The sequence below is a fragment of the Entelurus aequoreus genome, linkage group LG03, assembly GCF_033978785.1.
Source record: "Entelurus aequoreus isolate RoL-2023_Sb linkage group LG03, RoL_Eaeq_v1.1, whole genome shotgun sequence".
NCBI lineage: Eukaryota > Metazoa > Chordata > Actinopteri > Syngnathiformes > Syngnathidae > Entelurus > Entelurus aequoreus.
Genome location: NC_084733.1, coordinates 51,297,491 through 51,311,870, shown reverse-complemented (window position 1 = coordinate 51,311,870; position 14,380 = coordinate 51,297,491). Strand labels below are relative to the sequence as shown.

Here is a 14,380-nt window from a genome sequence, read left to right as displayed (position 1 = left end):
TAAGTGTGCATCCATAGTTATTTTTCCCCACTTCTTTTTGAATGCGCTTTTTGTTATTATTATTTTTTGCTCTGCGTTGGTGTCCAAGCCGATCGTGACAAATCTACTGGCCAACATGGACCGCACAGAAAGGGCACTTCTCTACTCTGCTCTCACAGGCTTTGGTCAGACTCTCGATACTCATGACCAGCTGCTGCGTGATTTGACGGACATCTTCCAGACCCTGTCGGACAATGTTGGCACCCTCAGCCAGCGTGTCAATCAGACGAGTACTGTGACTCACCTGGAAGGAGGTCACACCGGGACCTTCCCACCTTCACCAGCAGCTAATCCTCCCACACCTCGGGAGCCCAGAACAGTTTCTTCATCAGTGCTCATTAGTTTTTGACCAGCAGCCTGTTTCCTATTCCTCTGACCAGGCTAAAATAGCTTTTATCATAAGCTTGCTATCTGACAAAGCCACAGCCTGGGCCATGGCAGTTAGTAAAAATGCTCCTGCTGTGCGCACCTCACTACCCTTGTTTACTAAAGAATTAATGAAAGTGTTTGATGAACCCCTAAAAGGCAGAGAAGCGGGCAGCCTGCTGGACTTTAAGGAAGGCAATCTCTCTGTGGCTGCATACTTCATAGACTGCCATATCCTCGCTGCAGAGAGTGGATTTGGTGACGTAGCTTTATGCAGCATTTTTCGCAAGGCACTAAAATTGTTGCATTAAGAACGAACTTGCTACTCGTGACAAAACTGTCACCCTTGTGCCATAAATAGAATGCGAAGGAGAATAGCCGATACTGTCCCTCTTCGGCTAATAGAGCGATATCAACAGCGTCAGAAGTTGACCCTGTTACCGTTACTGCCATAATCACCACCTGTCAGCCTAACGAAAAAATTTTGTCGAGGTTGTTGCATTAGATACAGGAGTTGGAGAAGTTTTGTCCCAGCGTTCCCCGGTCGACCAGAGGCTTCACCCTTGTGCTTTCTTCTCCCATCGCCTCGCAGCGGCTGAAAGAAACTATGATGTGGGGAAAAGAGAGCTTCTGGCCATCATCCTCGCACATCAAGAGTAGAGATACTGGTTGGAGGCGACTGCCACACCATTCCTGATCGTCACAGATCATAAAAATCTGGCATATATAAAGACTGCTTTAAGACTTAATTCTTGCCAAACAAGCTAGTTGCTGTTTCTCACACGCTTCAACTTCTCTATTACCTACAGACCCGTCTCCCGCACCACCAAACCCGAAGCGCTCTCCAAAATTTACGGACCGGCCGCTGAGGAAATGACTCTGGAGACCTTCATACCTGTGGCTCGAGTGATAGGAGCACTCCAATGGGAGGAGGAGAGAAGGGTGTCCGATGCCGCCTCCAATACCAAGGTCCCTGTAAACGTTCCTGCAGGCAAACAATGTGTTCCAAATGAACTGAGATCTGAAGTCCTGCAGTGGGGACACATGTCCAAAATATCGTGTCACCCTAGCATGATGCGCACTCTGTTTTTAGTCTCACAGAGATTCTGGTGGCCGGCAATGGCAAGAGACATCAAAGACTTTGTGAACGCCTGCTCTGTATGTGCCAAAGGCAAGGCCTCTCATCACCTTACAGCCGGTCTCCTTCACCCTCTAAGTATTCTGTCACGACAATGGTCCCACATTGCATTAGATTTCATCACAGGCCTTCCAGTTTCACGGGGCAACTCTGTCATACTCAATGTGGCCGACCGGTTTTCAAAAATGGCTCACTTCATTCCGCTGTCTAAACTACCTACTTCCCTAGAGACTGCTCATCTTCTTTTCAAGCACGTTTTTCACATACATCGTATCCCTCAGGACCTGGTCTCGGACAGGGGACCCCAATTCTCATACCAAGTCTGGAAGGCTTTTGTAAGGCGTTGGGAGCCACGAGGAGCTTTTCTTCACGTTGTTATCCCCACACCAACGGCCAGACGGAGCGGGCTAACCAGGACCTGGAGGCGGCTCTCCGCTGTGCGTGCTACTGACATCCTTCTTCCCACCTCCCTTAGGTGGAGTATGCTCACAATTCCACACTTCCTCAGCCACAGGTATGTCTCCTTTTAATGTTGCCTATGGTGACCATACGCCTCTTTTTCCTTTTTAGGAGTCGGAGATCACCATCCCATCCATTCACCAGTACATTTGCAGAGCTTATTGGGTGGGGTAGGATACAAGAGCGGTTTTGTCCTGGACGGCTGCCTGGAACCGTAGACTGGCGAATCGCCACAGGATACCTGCCCCCACTTATCAACCTGGAGAAGAGGTATGGCTGTCGTCTCAGGACTTACCATTGGCTGGCTCTACTAGCAAGCTTTCTCCCAGGTTTGTGGGGCTTTCAAGATCCCCAGGATGATCAGCCTTGCAGCAGTCAAACTCCAGCTGCCACTATCCATCAAGCAACATCTAGTGGTCCATGTCTTCAACCTCAAGCCGGTTTTAACCAGTCTGCTGTGCCCTCCGACAACGCCTCCTCAACGCATTATTGGTGGTCACCCAGCATACACTGTGAAGGCCATCTTAGACTCCAGAAGGCGGGGCAGGGGAGTTCAGTATCTGGTCGATTGGTAGGGCTACATTCCTAAAGAGTGCACATGGGTCTCCAGCTCCTGCATCCTCGATCTATCTCTTTTACGTGACTTCCACTCTCTCCTTTCTGAGAAACAAGGTAGGTCGCTAGGGGTCGCCTTATAAAAGGGGGCTGTCATGATCTGGCAGCTCCGCTGCCGCCTGTCTGCTTTTTGTGGCAGTGCCTGGTTTCTGGGTCACGGGGCACAGCCACCTGCGCGCACACCTGGCACTCATTTCCTCCTGACTACTTAAATTCTCCACTCCATTCTCTCCGGACTAGTAGAATCCTCATTGTTCACCCTTCCAGACGTGTTCATCTCCTCTGCTTTGGCTCCCCTCACGCTTCTCGTTTCATGTGGCTTTGCCCCGACGTTGCCGTACAGTGTTAACTGTTTCCTCTCCACAGCTTTTGTGTGCAATTTCGGTTTCTCCAAACCTTTTGTGTGCATTCTTGGTTATTTCTGTCACTCCTTTTTGAGTGCGCTTTTTGTTATTCTTATTTTTTTATTCTTTCTCTGCATTAGGGTCCTACTCCGGCTAAGCCTATCGTTACAGTACCTCAGTAGATAAATGCTAAGCTATTTGAAAAACATTTTTTATCTTAGCTTTTTGTGTTACAAAGAAAATAGTTCTTAGTGTCATTAATAATGAAACTTTTCATTTTTAGGACATATCGATGGCCAATATAACTAGCTACAGTCCGAAAATGACCCTGGCGTGGCACTTTGGACACTCCTGAGCTGAAGCATTTGTTCATAGTAAAGCAAGCCATAATTCACGTTCTTAATTGTTTGTATTTTGGCACGTAACTTTTTCCTGGAAGTGAAGAACAGTGGTGGTCAACCAAACCAAGATGGCTATTGTGCAGCCAGCAGCCTGCAAACTATCTGGGTACGTAATGGGCCTCAATTTTCATGCAAAAAGCAGATACGAACAAAATGGAATAGATTTTACTTATATCAAAAAAAGATTTGTCAAATGATATCAAGGATTATCCGTTGGTCGAGTTCCCAGACATATCAAACTATCTTGTGCTCTAGACGTCATTCTACACGATAAATCCGATGAAAACTTGGAAAAGCATGGAGGCCTACAACTTCTCTGTGTGTGGGTGGGTCAAAGGAAATTGGTTTTAAGACTCTCCCAGATAAATATGCGTTTTTGCTTGTGTAATGTTCCATTGCATGATTCAACTTTGCGTCTTGCGAGTACATGTCCATGTAAACAAACTGCAGGACTAGCACTTGACCCCTGACATTCGTGAAGACGTATTTATTTAACAAACTAACAATTACCAGATCATCATGTTATTTTTAGTTTGTCTTGTTATCATATGTACTCTGACACATTTGTGTACAAAAATACTAAATCCTCATATTATTATTTTTTGGTTTATTATCATATGTACATTTGTTTACAAAGTAAACAAGAGGGGAAACGTAGAAGTACCTTTACTGATAGAGTATCATTGACCCTGACTTTCTGGTTTCTGTTTGTTACAAATTAAAATACAAACAATATCAAGATTATACTTCAATGGGAAATACTAAATGAGGAAAGTATATTAGAAGTATAGCAAACAAACCTTTAACAAAGTGGTCAATGAAAACTTCTCCATTCTCAATTACCCCTCGAAGAATTTTGAAGAAATGTTTATCCTTTTCATGATTTTAACGGTTCGTACAGCCGTAAACAACACAAGAATAGGACATTTTTCTTCTTCGAGAGAGGCTAAATGATGCCTCGTTCCCATTGAGAACAGACCACTACGTGTATTTAATAAGCCAGACGTGAGCTGTATGTCCATCCATCCATCCATCCATCCATGTTCTACTGTTTGTCCCTTTTTGGGGTCGCGGGGGGTGCTGGAGCCCATCTCAGCTGCATTCGGGCGGAAGGCGGGGTACACCCTGGACAAGTCGCCACCTCATTGCAGGGCCAACACAGATAGACAGACAACATTCACACTCACATTCACACACTAGGGCCAATTTAGTGTTGCCAATCAATCTATCCCCAGGTGCATGTTTTTGGCGGTGGGAGGAAGCCGGAGTCACCCACGTAGTCATGGGGAGAACATGCAAACTCCACACAGAAAGATCCTAAGCCCGGGTTTTGAACTCAGGACTTCTCAGGACCTTCGTATTGTGAGGCACATGCACTGAGTTGTATGTCACATCATGTAAATCCACCAATATGATGACGTTTCTGTAACAACACTCCCCAGGTTCAGTGAGCTTTATGGTTGAAATAACCTGATGGTTTGAGCACCGGTCTTCTCATCATGAAGCCCACATGGCTATTTGTTTTGCATTGGTGTATGTATTTATTTATTGCAATGATGTAGGGCTGTACTCACTTTTGGTGTTTCCACTCATCTGTTGCTTTCTTGTTATAAGTAGCCTCAACTCACAAACTTCATTTGTTCTGTCTCAGAGCTCTTAACTCAAAACACTTGAATCTAAAATCGTCTACCATTGAAATGAATTAAAATCAATTTAGTCGCGACTTTGCCCCCCAAAACACCACAATTTGTACAAGTAACATGCCTTTCAAAAAGAAAAACTAACTTTTAGATAGAAAAATATTGTATAAAAACACAATAGAATGTAGTAAAAACAACTACAGTAGCTTTAGGAAGTAATGTAATTAAATATACAGCATTTACCTTGGAAAGTGGACTTCTACAGTATCTCCTTCCAGCTGCTTCAACATCAAATACACAACAGCTTTTCCATATTTTCATAAAAGTATTATTTTTACATAATTGGTTAGCGTTAGACTCAGTTAGCTTCAATATGGTGCAGTGATACACTCAATTTGCTTCGCTAAGTTGGCGACACACTCGGTCATGTTTTTGATTATTTCTTTCTTTAATTAAATGCATAGAGTCCACTTATTCTCAGCACTGTCCTTCACACTCACTTGCCTCATAATGCTTGGAAAACAAAGTTACAGTATGTCGCTTTTTAGCTCGAAACTAATGCTAGTGAGTAAGACCAGATGTTTTGGGCATATCTTACGGGGTCCTCTTGCTATGCCGACTAATGGCAGGGATGCTTGTAACTCAAATTTTTGCTTGTAACTAAAAGCACAACAATTAGCCGAGAGACAGCTCTTATTTCAAAACACTTAAGTTCGGGCAATCTTAAGTCAAAGTACCATCGTAATATTTTATTTGTAAAAGCAATAGACCACAGATTGTCCATATCATTCTGTCTCATGCTTAATTGTTGTGTTTTACTTGTTGTATTTGACTGTTAAATTATACTTAAAAATATCTGTTACACTAAATAAAGGTTTTATAAGTGTTTGAGCCTAAAATGGATAACTTACTCTCAGGGGAAAAAATATTTAGAATTTATAACAATATGCAAGTCAAACAATGAGGTATTTGAAAAAGACACTTGACACTTAACTATATGTGTACTATGTATATATATATATATATATATATATATATATATATATATATATATATATATATATATATATATATATATATATATATATATGTATATATGTATATATATATATATATATATATATATATTATATATATATATATATATATATATATATATATATATATATTTATATTTATTGTGCGTAAATTGTTTGTGCGCGTGCTCTTACACCCGCGAAGAGCTACTGAACCTCAGATCAATCACCCATACGGACTTATTACCGGTCATCTTAGCGTCAGCTGCGGATTTGGTCCATTCTTTGATCAAAAGAGAGAAACCACACCGAAGAGAAAAGAGAGCGCGCGCCCTCCTCGACGAGGATTACGCACACTCTTACATGCCATCTTTCTCTCCAACGTCCACTCACTTGCCAACAAGATGGACGAGCTAGCGTTGCTGATGAGAAGAAACAAGGACTTTTCCTCATCTTGTGTTTTGTGCTTCACGGAAACGTGGCTGAGCGCGAGTGTCCCGGACAGCGCAGTTCAACTGGAGGGCTTTCATCTTCTCCGCGCGGACCGAGACGCGAGCCTCTCCGGCAAAACAAGAGGCGGTGGAGTCTGCTTCTTCATCAACAGCAACCAGTGTACAGACGTGACGGTGATAACCCAACACTGCTCTCCTGCTCTGGAATATCTTTTCATTCACTGTAAGCCCTTTTACTCACCGCGTGAGATTGTTTCATTCATACTGGTGGCTGTGTACATACCACCCAGCGTGGACGTGCATGACGCTCAGCGCACGCTTGCAGGCCAGATCTTACATGTGGAACGGTATTTTCCGTCTTGTTATCGTACTTGGTGACTTTAACAAGGGAAATTTGAGCCAGGAATTACCCAAGTATAGGCAGTTTATTAAATGCCCGACCAGAGAGGAGAACACTTTGGATCACTGTTACACTACAATAAGTAAGGCATACCATGCAGTCCCGCGCGCTGCTCTCGGACTATCAGATCACATGCACTTAATCCGTTCATACAGACAGAGACTGAAACTGGCTAAACCTGTTGTGAAGACCATTAAGTGTTTCACCGCTGAGGCTGTGGAGGAGCTGCGCGCATGTTTGGAGACGACAGACTGGGAGGCAATTGGAGCGGCCACGGACAATCTGGACGAGTATACGGACACTGTGACCTCATACATTCAGTTCAATGAGGCGCGCATCATTCCAACGCGCACCAGGGCTCATTATAACAACGACAAGCCCTGGTTCACACCCAAGCTCCGACAGCTGCGCAAGAAGAAGGAGGCTGCGTGGAGAAGCGGGGACCGGAGTACCTACAGAGAAGCGAAGTACCACTTCAAGAGGGAAGTGGAGAAAGTTAAATCTGTGTACTCTAACCGTCTACAGGAACAGTTCAGGTCCAGTGATTCTGCGGCCGTTTGGAGAGGGCTAAGGGCCCTTACGAACTATAAGCCCAAAGCCCCCCAGGCCCTGAATGACCGGACTCTCACTCAGGGCCTCAACATACATTACTGTTGTCATGAACGGCCTTCAGCTCATCAAAGCTCTGCTCCCCCCACCATCACCCTCCCCACCAACGCCAGAACTTAATTAAAGGATTTTAAAGGACTCCATGGACATCACAGGACTCCAAGAACATAACAGGACTTTGAAGGCCCTCTCCATCCGAGAGGAGGATGTACGCCGGCAGTTCTTGAAGCTGAACACACATAAGGCCCCCGGGCCGGATGGTGTCTCCCCTCCACCCTCAGACACTGCACGGATCAGCTGGCTCCTGTCTTCACTGACATTTTTAACACCTTTCTGGAGCTATGCCGCATGCCGTCCTGCTTCAAGACATCCACCATTGTCCCTGTCCCCAAGAAATCACGGATCACAGGACTTAATGACTCCAGGCCGGTGGCGCTGACGTCTGTGGTCATGAAGTCCTTTGAGCGCTTGGTCCTGCCCCACCTCAAGTAAATCACAGCCACCCTCCTGGACCCACTGCAGTTCGCCTACAGAGCCAACAGGTCTGTGAATGATGCAGTGAACCTGGCCCTCCACTTCATTCTGGAGCATCTGGACTCCCCAGAAACCTACGCTAGGATCCTGTTTGTGGACTTCAGCTCTGCCTTCAACACCATCTTCCCTGGACTGCTACGAGACAAGCTCTACCAGCTCAGCGTGCCAGACTTCCTGACAGACCGAAGACAGCACGTGCGGCTGGGGAAGATTGTCTTGGACAGTCAAACCACGAACACTGGTACTCCTCAGGGCTGTGTACTTTCCCCCTGGCTCTTCTCCCTGTATACAAACTGCTGCACCTCCAGTCAGCAGTCCGTAAAGCTGCTCAAGTTTGCGGACGACACTACTCTCATCGGGCTCATCTCGGATGGCGACGAGTCCGCCTACAGGAGAGAGGTGGACCGGCTGTCGTCCTGGTGCAGCCTCAACAAACTGGAGCTGAACGCCCAGAAAACAGTAGAGATGATCATGGACTGAGGGGATCACCTCCCAGGGGGTGATCAAGGGTGATGGATCAAATGCAGAGGATCATTTCGCCACACCTAGTGTGTGTGTGACAATCACTGGTACTTTAACTTTAACTTAACTTCAGGAAAGTCACAGCCCCACCATCCCCCCTCACCCTGATTGACTCTCCCACCCCCGTCTCCATTGTGGACTCCTTCCGTTTCTTGGGCACCAGGACCACAAGTGGGAGCCGACCATCAGCTCCCTCATCAAGAAGGCCCAGCAGAGGATGTACTTCCTGCGGCAGCTGAGGAAACTTAAGGTGCCGACCGAGATGCTGGTGCAGTTTTACTCAGCCTTTTTTGAGTCCATCCTCACCTCCTCCATCACCGTGTGGTTTCCCGGCGCCACAGTCCAGGATAAGCATCAACTGCAGCTGAGAAGGTGATTGGCTGCAAGCGCCCATCCCTCCAGGACCTGTTCTCCTCCAGGACCAGGAGGCGTGTGGGTCGGATCACAGCTGACTCTTCTCGCCCTGGACACAAACTATTCTCCCCTCTCCCCTCAGGCAGGAGACTACGGTCCATCCAGATCCACACCTCCCGCCACCTGAACAGTTTTTTCCCCTCGGCCATCAAGCACATGAACAATAACAAGATCTGATAGCTCAGTTACAGCTCTTGTTATTACCTATTCTGTGTCATATGTGTTTTATATTGCACGATTGCACCAAGAAAAATTCCTAGTTTGTGAACCCGTTCTCAAGCAATGGCAATAAAAACTATTCTGATTCTGATTCTATGCTTTGGGCACTAATACAACCCCATACCATCACAGAGGCTGGATTATGAACTTTGCGCCTATAACAGTTCGTATGGTTCTTTTCCTCTTTAGTCTGGAGGACACGACGTCCACAGTTTCCAAAAACAATTTGAAATGTGGACTCGTCAGACCACAGAACACTTTTCCACTTTGCATCAGTACATCTTAGATGAGCTCGGACCCAGCGAAGCTGGCAGCGTTTCTAGGTGGTGTTGATAAATGGTTTTTGCTTTGCATAGTAGAGTTTTAACTTGCACTTACAGATGTAGCGACCAACTGTAGTTACTGACAGTGGTTTTCTGAAGTGTTCCTGAGCCCATGTGGTGATATCCTTTACACACTGATGTCGGTTTTTTATGCAGTACCGCCTGAGGGATCGAATGTCACGGCCTTGCCGCTTACGTGCAGTGATTTCTTCAGATTCTCTGAACCTTTTGATGATATTACTGACCGTAGATGGTGAAATCCCTAAACTCCTTGCAATAGCTCATTGAGAAATGTTGTTCTTAAACTGTTCAACAATTTGCTCACGCATTTGTTCACAAAGTGGTGACCCTCGCCCCATCCTTGTTTGTGAATGACTGAGCATTTCAAGGAAGCTACTTTTATACCCAATCATGGAACCCACCTGTTCCCAATTAGCCTGTTCACCTGTGGGATGTTCCAAATAAGTGTTTGATGAGCATTCCTCAACTTTCTTAGTCTTTTTGGTCTCTTGTGCCAGCTTTTTTTAAAAATGTTGCAGGCATCAAATTCCAAATGAGCTAATATTTGCAAAAAATAACAAAGTTTACCAGTTCCAATGTTAAGTATCTTGTCTTTGCAGTGTATTCAATAGAATACAGGTTGAAAATTATTTGCAAATCATTTATTCTGTTTTTATTTACGATTTACTTAATGTGCCAACTTCAATGGCTTTGGGTTTTGTATATGTAAATGTATAGTTGTGTGTGTGTATATGTATTTATGTAATTGTATATGTATATATGTATGTAAATGTATATGTTTCTGAGTATATGTATGTAAATGTATATGTGTGTATATGTATGTATGTCTATATGTATATGTGTATATATAAATGTATCTATATGTGTGTATTTATGTGTGTATGTATATATGTTTTTGTGTGTATATACATATATATATATATATATATATATATATATATATATATATATATATATATATATATATATATATATATATATATATATATATGACGGATACTGTACACTCACCTAAATGCAGAGTTTCAATATAAATGCTCTTTCAAAAGCTTCTCCGCACCTCTCAAAAGAACTTCCAAGCCCCTTATTTCACCATCCTGAAATAGCTCTGATACTTATGAAATGCAAATGCAGCTTACTCATTAAAGAATTTCTTGTACAGATTAGACTTTCCTTCCTTGTTTCATATTCAAGTTCCTGGAAAAAAGCCATCCTACTCTTTCCAACAGTGTCAAGTTAATACATTTTTAAATTAGTTTTAAAATAATTTTTTTAAATTTACATTTAAAAAAATGCTTCTTGTGTAATATTAGGAAGTTGTTCATCCTAAATGATTATGTTAGTTTGCTTCTGTATTTCTATTCCATACACCCTCAGTAGGTCATATGGTGGTCATACTGTATGTAAAAAAACAACAGGTTTTTTCATAAGTTATTTCCTTTCTATAAAGGAGAATAAATGGGCTTTTTATTAAAAAGAAAAGAAAATATGCTGTACATTATGCATTGATTAACTCTTAGTCTTTCCTAAATGTAATGCTGTTATTCAAATACTGTAAATATATGTATTACTTATCTCTAAATAAATAACTCTAAGCACATACAAGGTTAAGCCAGACTGCCCCTGTGAGAATTTATATTCACGGAATACATTCTGCAGAGCAGGGCAGGGCAGAGGTCAGCCAGCGTGCGAGGGATTGAGTGTTGCAGGTTTATCAAGAAAGTAAATAACACTTCCCACCATTACCATTTGCAAAACTCATAAATATCCCTCTTGTAGTGGGCCAGGTGCAGCTGGAGAAAGTGACACATCGCCCATAAAATTGTGGTTTACAGTCCTCCTGTCTTCCAGATATTGTCCATCATGTGGTCCAACTCTGTGGGTGGGCAGTGGAGGAAGAAAATCTCACAGAAAAGTTCCTCAGGGTCATGCTAAGGGAAGGGAAACTGTACCGTTGGCTCGACTGCGGCTTCTCGTGTGCACGCTGGACTCTGTGAGCTCCTCGCCGTGATCCTCTGACTTCTTGTCAGCGATGGTGGCCAGAAAGCGCAATGTAACCGAGTCCCACTCTTCTGGAAGCAGCAAGAGCAGGAAGCCTAGGCAGATGATACAGGTGGCCGCCAGACGCACCACGCTGAAGATCACCTCATGCTTCAGAACATCTACAGCTACAGTAAGCAATGATAGAAGGCAGGTGAGTTATAAAACAAAACTAATTAATTGGGGCAGAAAACACACTGACAAAGCTTAACCTATTGTTACTATAACAATCTACAAGGTTAATGTAGGTTGCTTCTCTTTCTTCCCCTCCATTTTTCTGCATTCTTTAATATCTCAAGTTATCATTACGTATATGTATTGTTGCATTTGAACAACTGTATTGTTGATAATAAAGGTAAAGTATTGGTATTGTTCATTATCAATAGCGCTATTTCTATTGATATTCGTATTGCTTCATTTTTAGTGTAATAATGCTCATTGTCATTTCTGTATTATTATTATTTTTTTCGCTAACTGCTTATTTGCTATTACTTTTACCATCATATTTGTACATGTCATATTTGCTGATGTTGCTCTATTGTTGTTGTTGTTGTTGTGTTTGCTGTTGTTGTTTTTGTCTCTCTGTCTAATCCCCCACTTGTCCCCACAATTTCCCCCTCTGTCTTCCTTTTTTCTCTTTCTATCCCCTCCTGCTCCGGCCCGGCTGCACCAAATGATAATATAAATAAATTTAATAAAGTTAAATACAAATAAGGCAACAAGAGAAGTATCCTACACTTCTCTTTTGTAAAGTAAATCTGAACAGCCGATATAGGCATCTACATCTACTATATGATTTGCCTGAGAAGCTGGACAGGACAAAAAAAAAAAAAAATTGGGGCAGAAACTGCATCTTATAAGTACAAGTGATCCACTTCATCCTCTGTGCGTGTCAAGTGGGATACCAAATGTAACTCCATGACATTCAACCAGATTATTATAGTTAAAGCTAAGAACTGCTCTGCAAGTATTAAACATTACCATGGCAATCTGACCCTTCCTCTGCTAGGTAACACTTGGAGTATGCTGAGGAACACTGGTGATTGGGTTTCTAGGGCGAGAAACGTGCTGAGTACACTGTTTGTCATGGTGGCCTCTATTGCATGAAAAAAACAACCATTTTTAATACCCTCTGCCAAAGAAGCTCTGCTTTTATTGCACTTTGTTTGTATTAGTTTACAGGATTATGCAACATCTACAAAAAACTTGCAGTCACCATCAGTTGCTGAAAGGGAGACTAATTGCACAGTCTAAGACATATCATGTCTTTGCAATTCCTAATTATCTCTTAGCTATCATTTATAGCAAGCAAAAAAAAATAAAAAATGCCCTAATTTTCAAGCATGTGAAATTTCCACAAAACTTAATTTAATTAAACTTAATTTGTGTGTCAAAATATATTTTCCGCGTGTTTTTAATGCATTATCAATAAAACTATGGTCTAAACAACGTGTGTTGAACGCTCGCCTCAGCCGCAGGTACTTGCTGTTCTTCTTGTCTAAACGTGCACTGAGTTGCAGAACTTGAGAGGATCAGGAGCACCGAAACAAGCTTGCGAGTTAGCTTACTTGTTGTCGCTTCTGTTTGCTCTCCCGGCCACAACGTTGACGGCTGTCCAATTTGCTGCTAATCATATCTGGCTGATTAGAATCCAAACACTGTTAGTTACAAACCAGTTGTAGTTCTAGAGTATATATTAGTAGCCAGCGCGAAGGTGTATTTTTGACGCAACAAATTGTAAACAGAGGTCACAACTCCGGAAGTATATTACCCGAGGGGGCATGGCTACAGGATAAAAGTGCCAAATGGGAAACGTTTTTGGAGGTCTTTGCATGTTATATATTTTACATTAAATTTTTAATGATAATAATGTTAGTAAATTATCGGCTTAAAAAACCTAACAATTCTGTGCTATACTACATGCAAAGCAAAGGGCCAAAAGAGGTTGGTAGATGTGAATAAATATAAAGGTAAAATATAGTGTAGAAATGCACCCAAAGGCAGGAAATGTGGTCATTTTCTTGCGGAGGTTTGCGTGGCAGCACCTCATGCTGAAAGAAATGTAGTTTTCTTTTTTTTCTCAATTTTCCTTTTTTTTCCTCAAAGGGTGCTCAATTCCCTGAACCTTATAAAGTTTTTACAAGCTCGCTAATAGCTCATTTATAAATCCCTCATAAGGGTTTTGCAAAGTGGTAGATTCAATTAAATAGCGGATAAAGTCTTTGGAACAAGGAATTGTTTATCTTTCAAAAGACGGGACGGGGGAACGGTGTGGCGCAATTGGGAGAGTGGCCGTGCCAGCAACCTGAGGGTTCCTGGTTCGATCTCCAGCTTCTACCAACCTAGTCACGTCCGTTGTGTCCTTGAACAAGACACTTCACCCTTGCTCCTGATGTGTTGTGGTTAAGGCCTTGCATGGCAGCTCCCGCCATCAGTGTGTGAATGTGTGTGTGAATGTGTGAATGTGGAAATAGTGTAAAAGTGCTTTGAGTACCTTGAAGGTAGAAAAGCGCTATACAAGTAAAACCCATTTGAGGGACATCTGAATAACAAAACTAACTCATATGCAGCGGTTGACACGCTATTATAGTGTGCAATTTGGTGCAAATTTAAAACATATGGTAGTTTGAACTTGTTGGAAGTCTTCAGTTTATTGAAGTAGCTTCTACTGCAATACTGGATACTGTTTATCAGTAAATATATAGGAACTTTACCTGCATTTCCAGGCACACTTAGTAGAGTTCCTATGGAGATGAGAATAGGGTATGTCAGCACCACGCCAACATGAACTAGGATGTTGAACACTGTAAAAGACACAACAAAACTTA

General features: G+C 42.8%; 1 protein-coding gene across 4 annotated transcripts in view; it reads right to left on the bottom strand.

Moving 5' to 3' along the window:
* Positions 1-10,934: 10,934 nt before the first annotated feature.
* Positions 10,935-14,380, bottom strand: part of slc35f4 (solute carrier family 35 member F4) — a 41,950-nt gene continuing 38,504 nt past the window's right edge. For 3 of the 4 annotated variants that reach the window (XM_062042104.1, XM_062042107.1, XM_062042106.1), the window contains exons 6-8: positions 14,267-14,356; positions 11,465-11,680; positions 10,935-11,388 (exon numbers count right to left, since the gene is read on the bottom strand). In XM_062042104.1, coding sequence (XP_061898088.1) covers positions 11,342-11,388; positions 11,465-11,680; positions 14,267-14,356 — 353 coding nt within the window. In that variant the 3' untranslated portion in view covers positions 10,935-11,341. Of the gene's footprint in view, positions 11,681-14,266; positions 14,357-14,380 lie in introns of all 4 variants that reach the window. The other variant, XM_062042105.1, reaches the window with a different exon arrangement.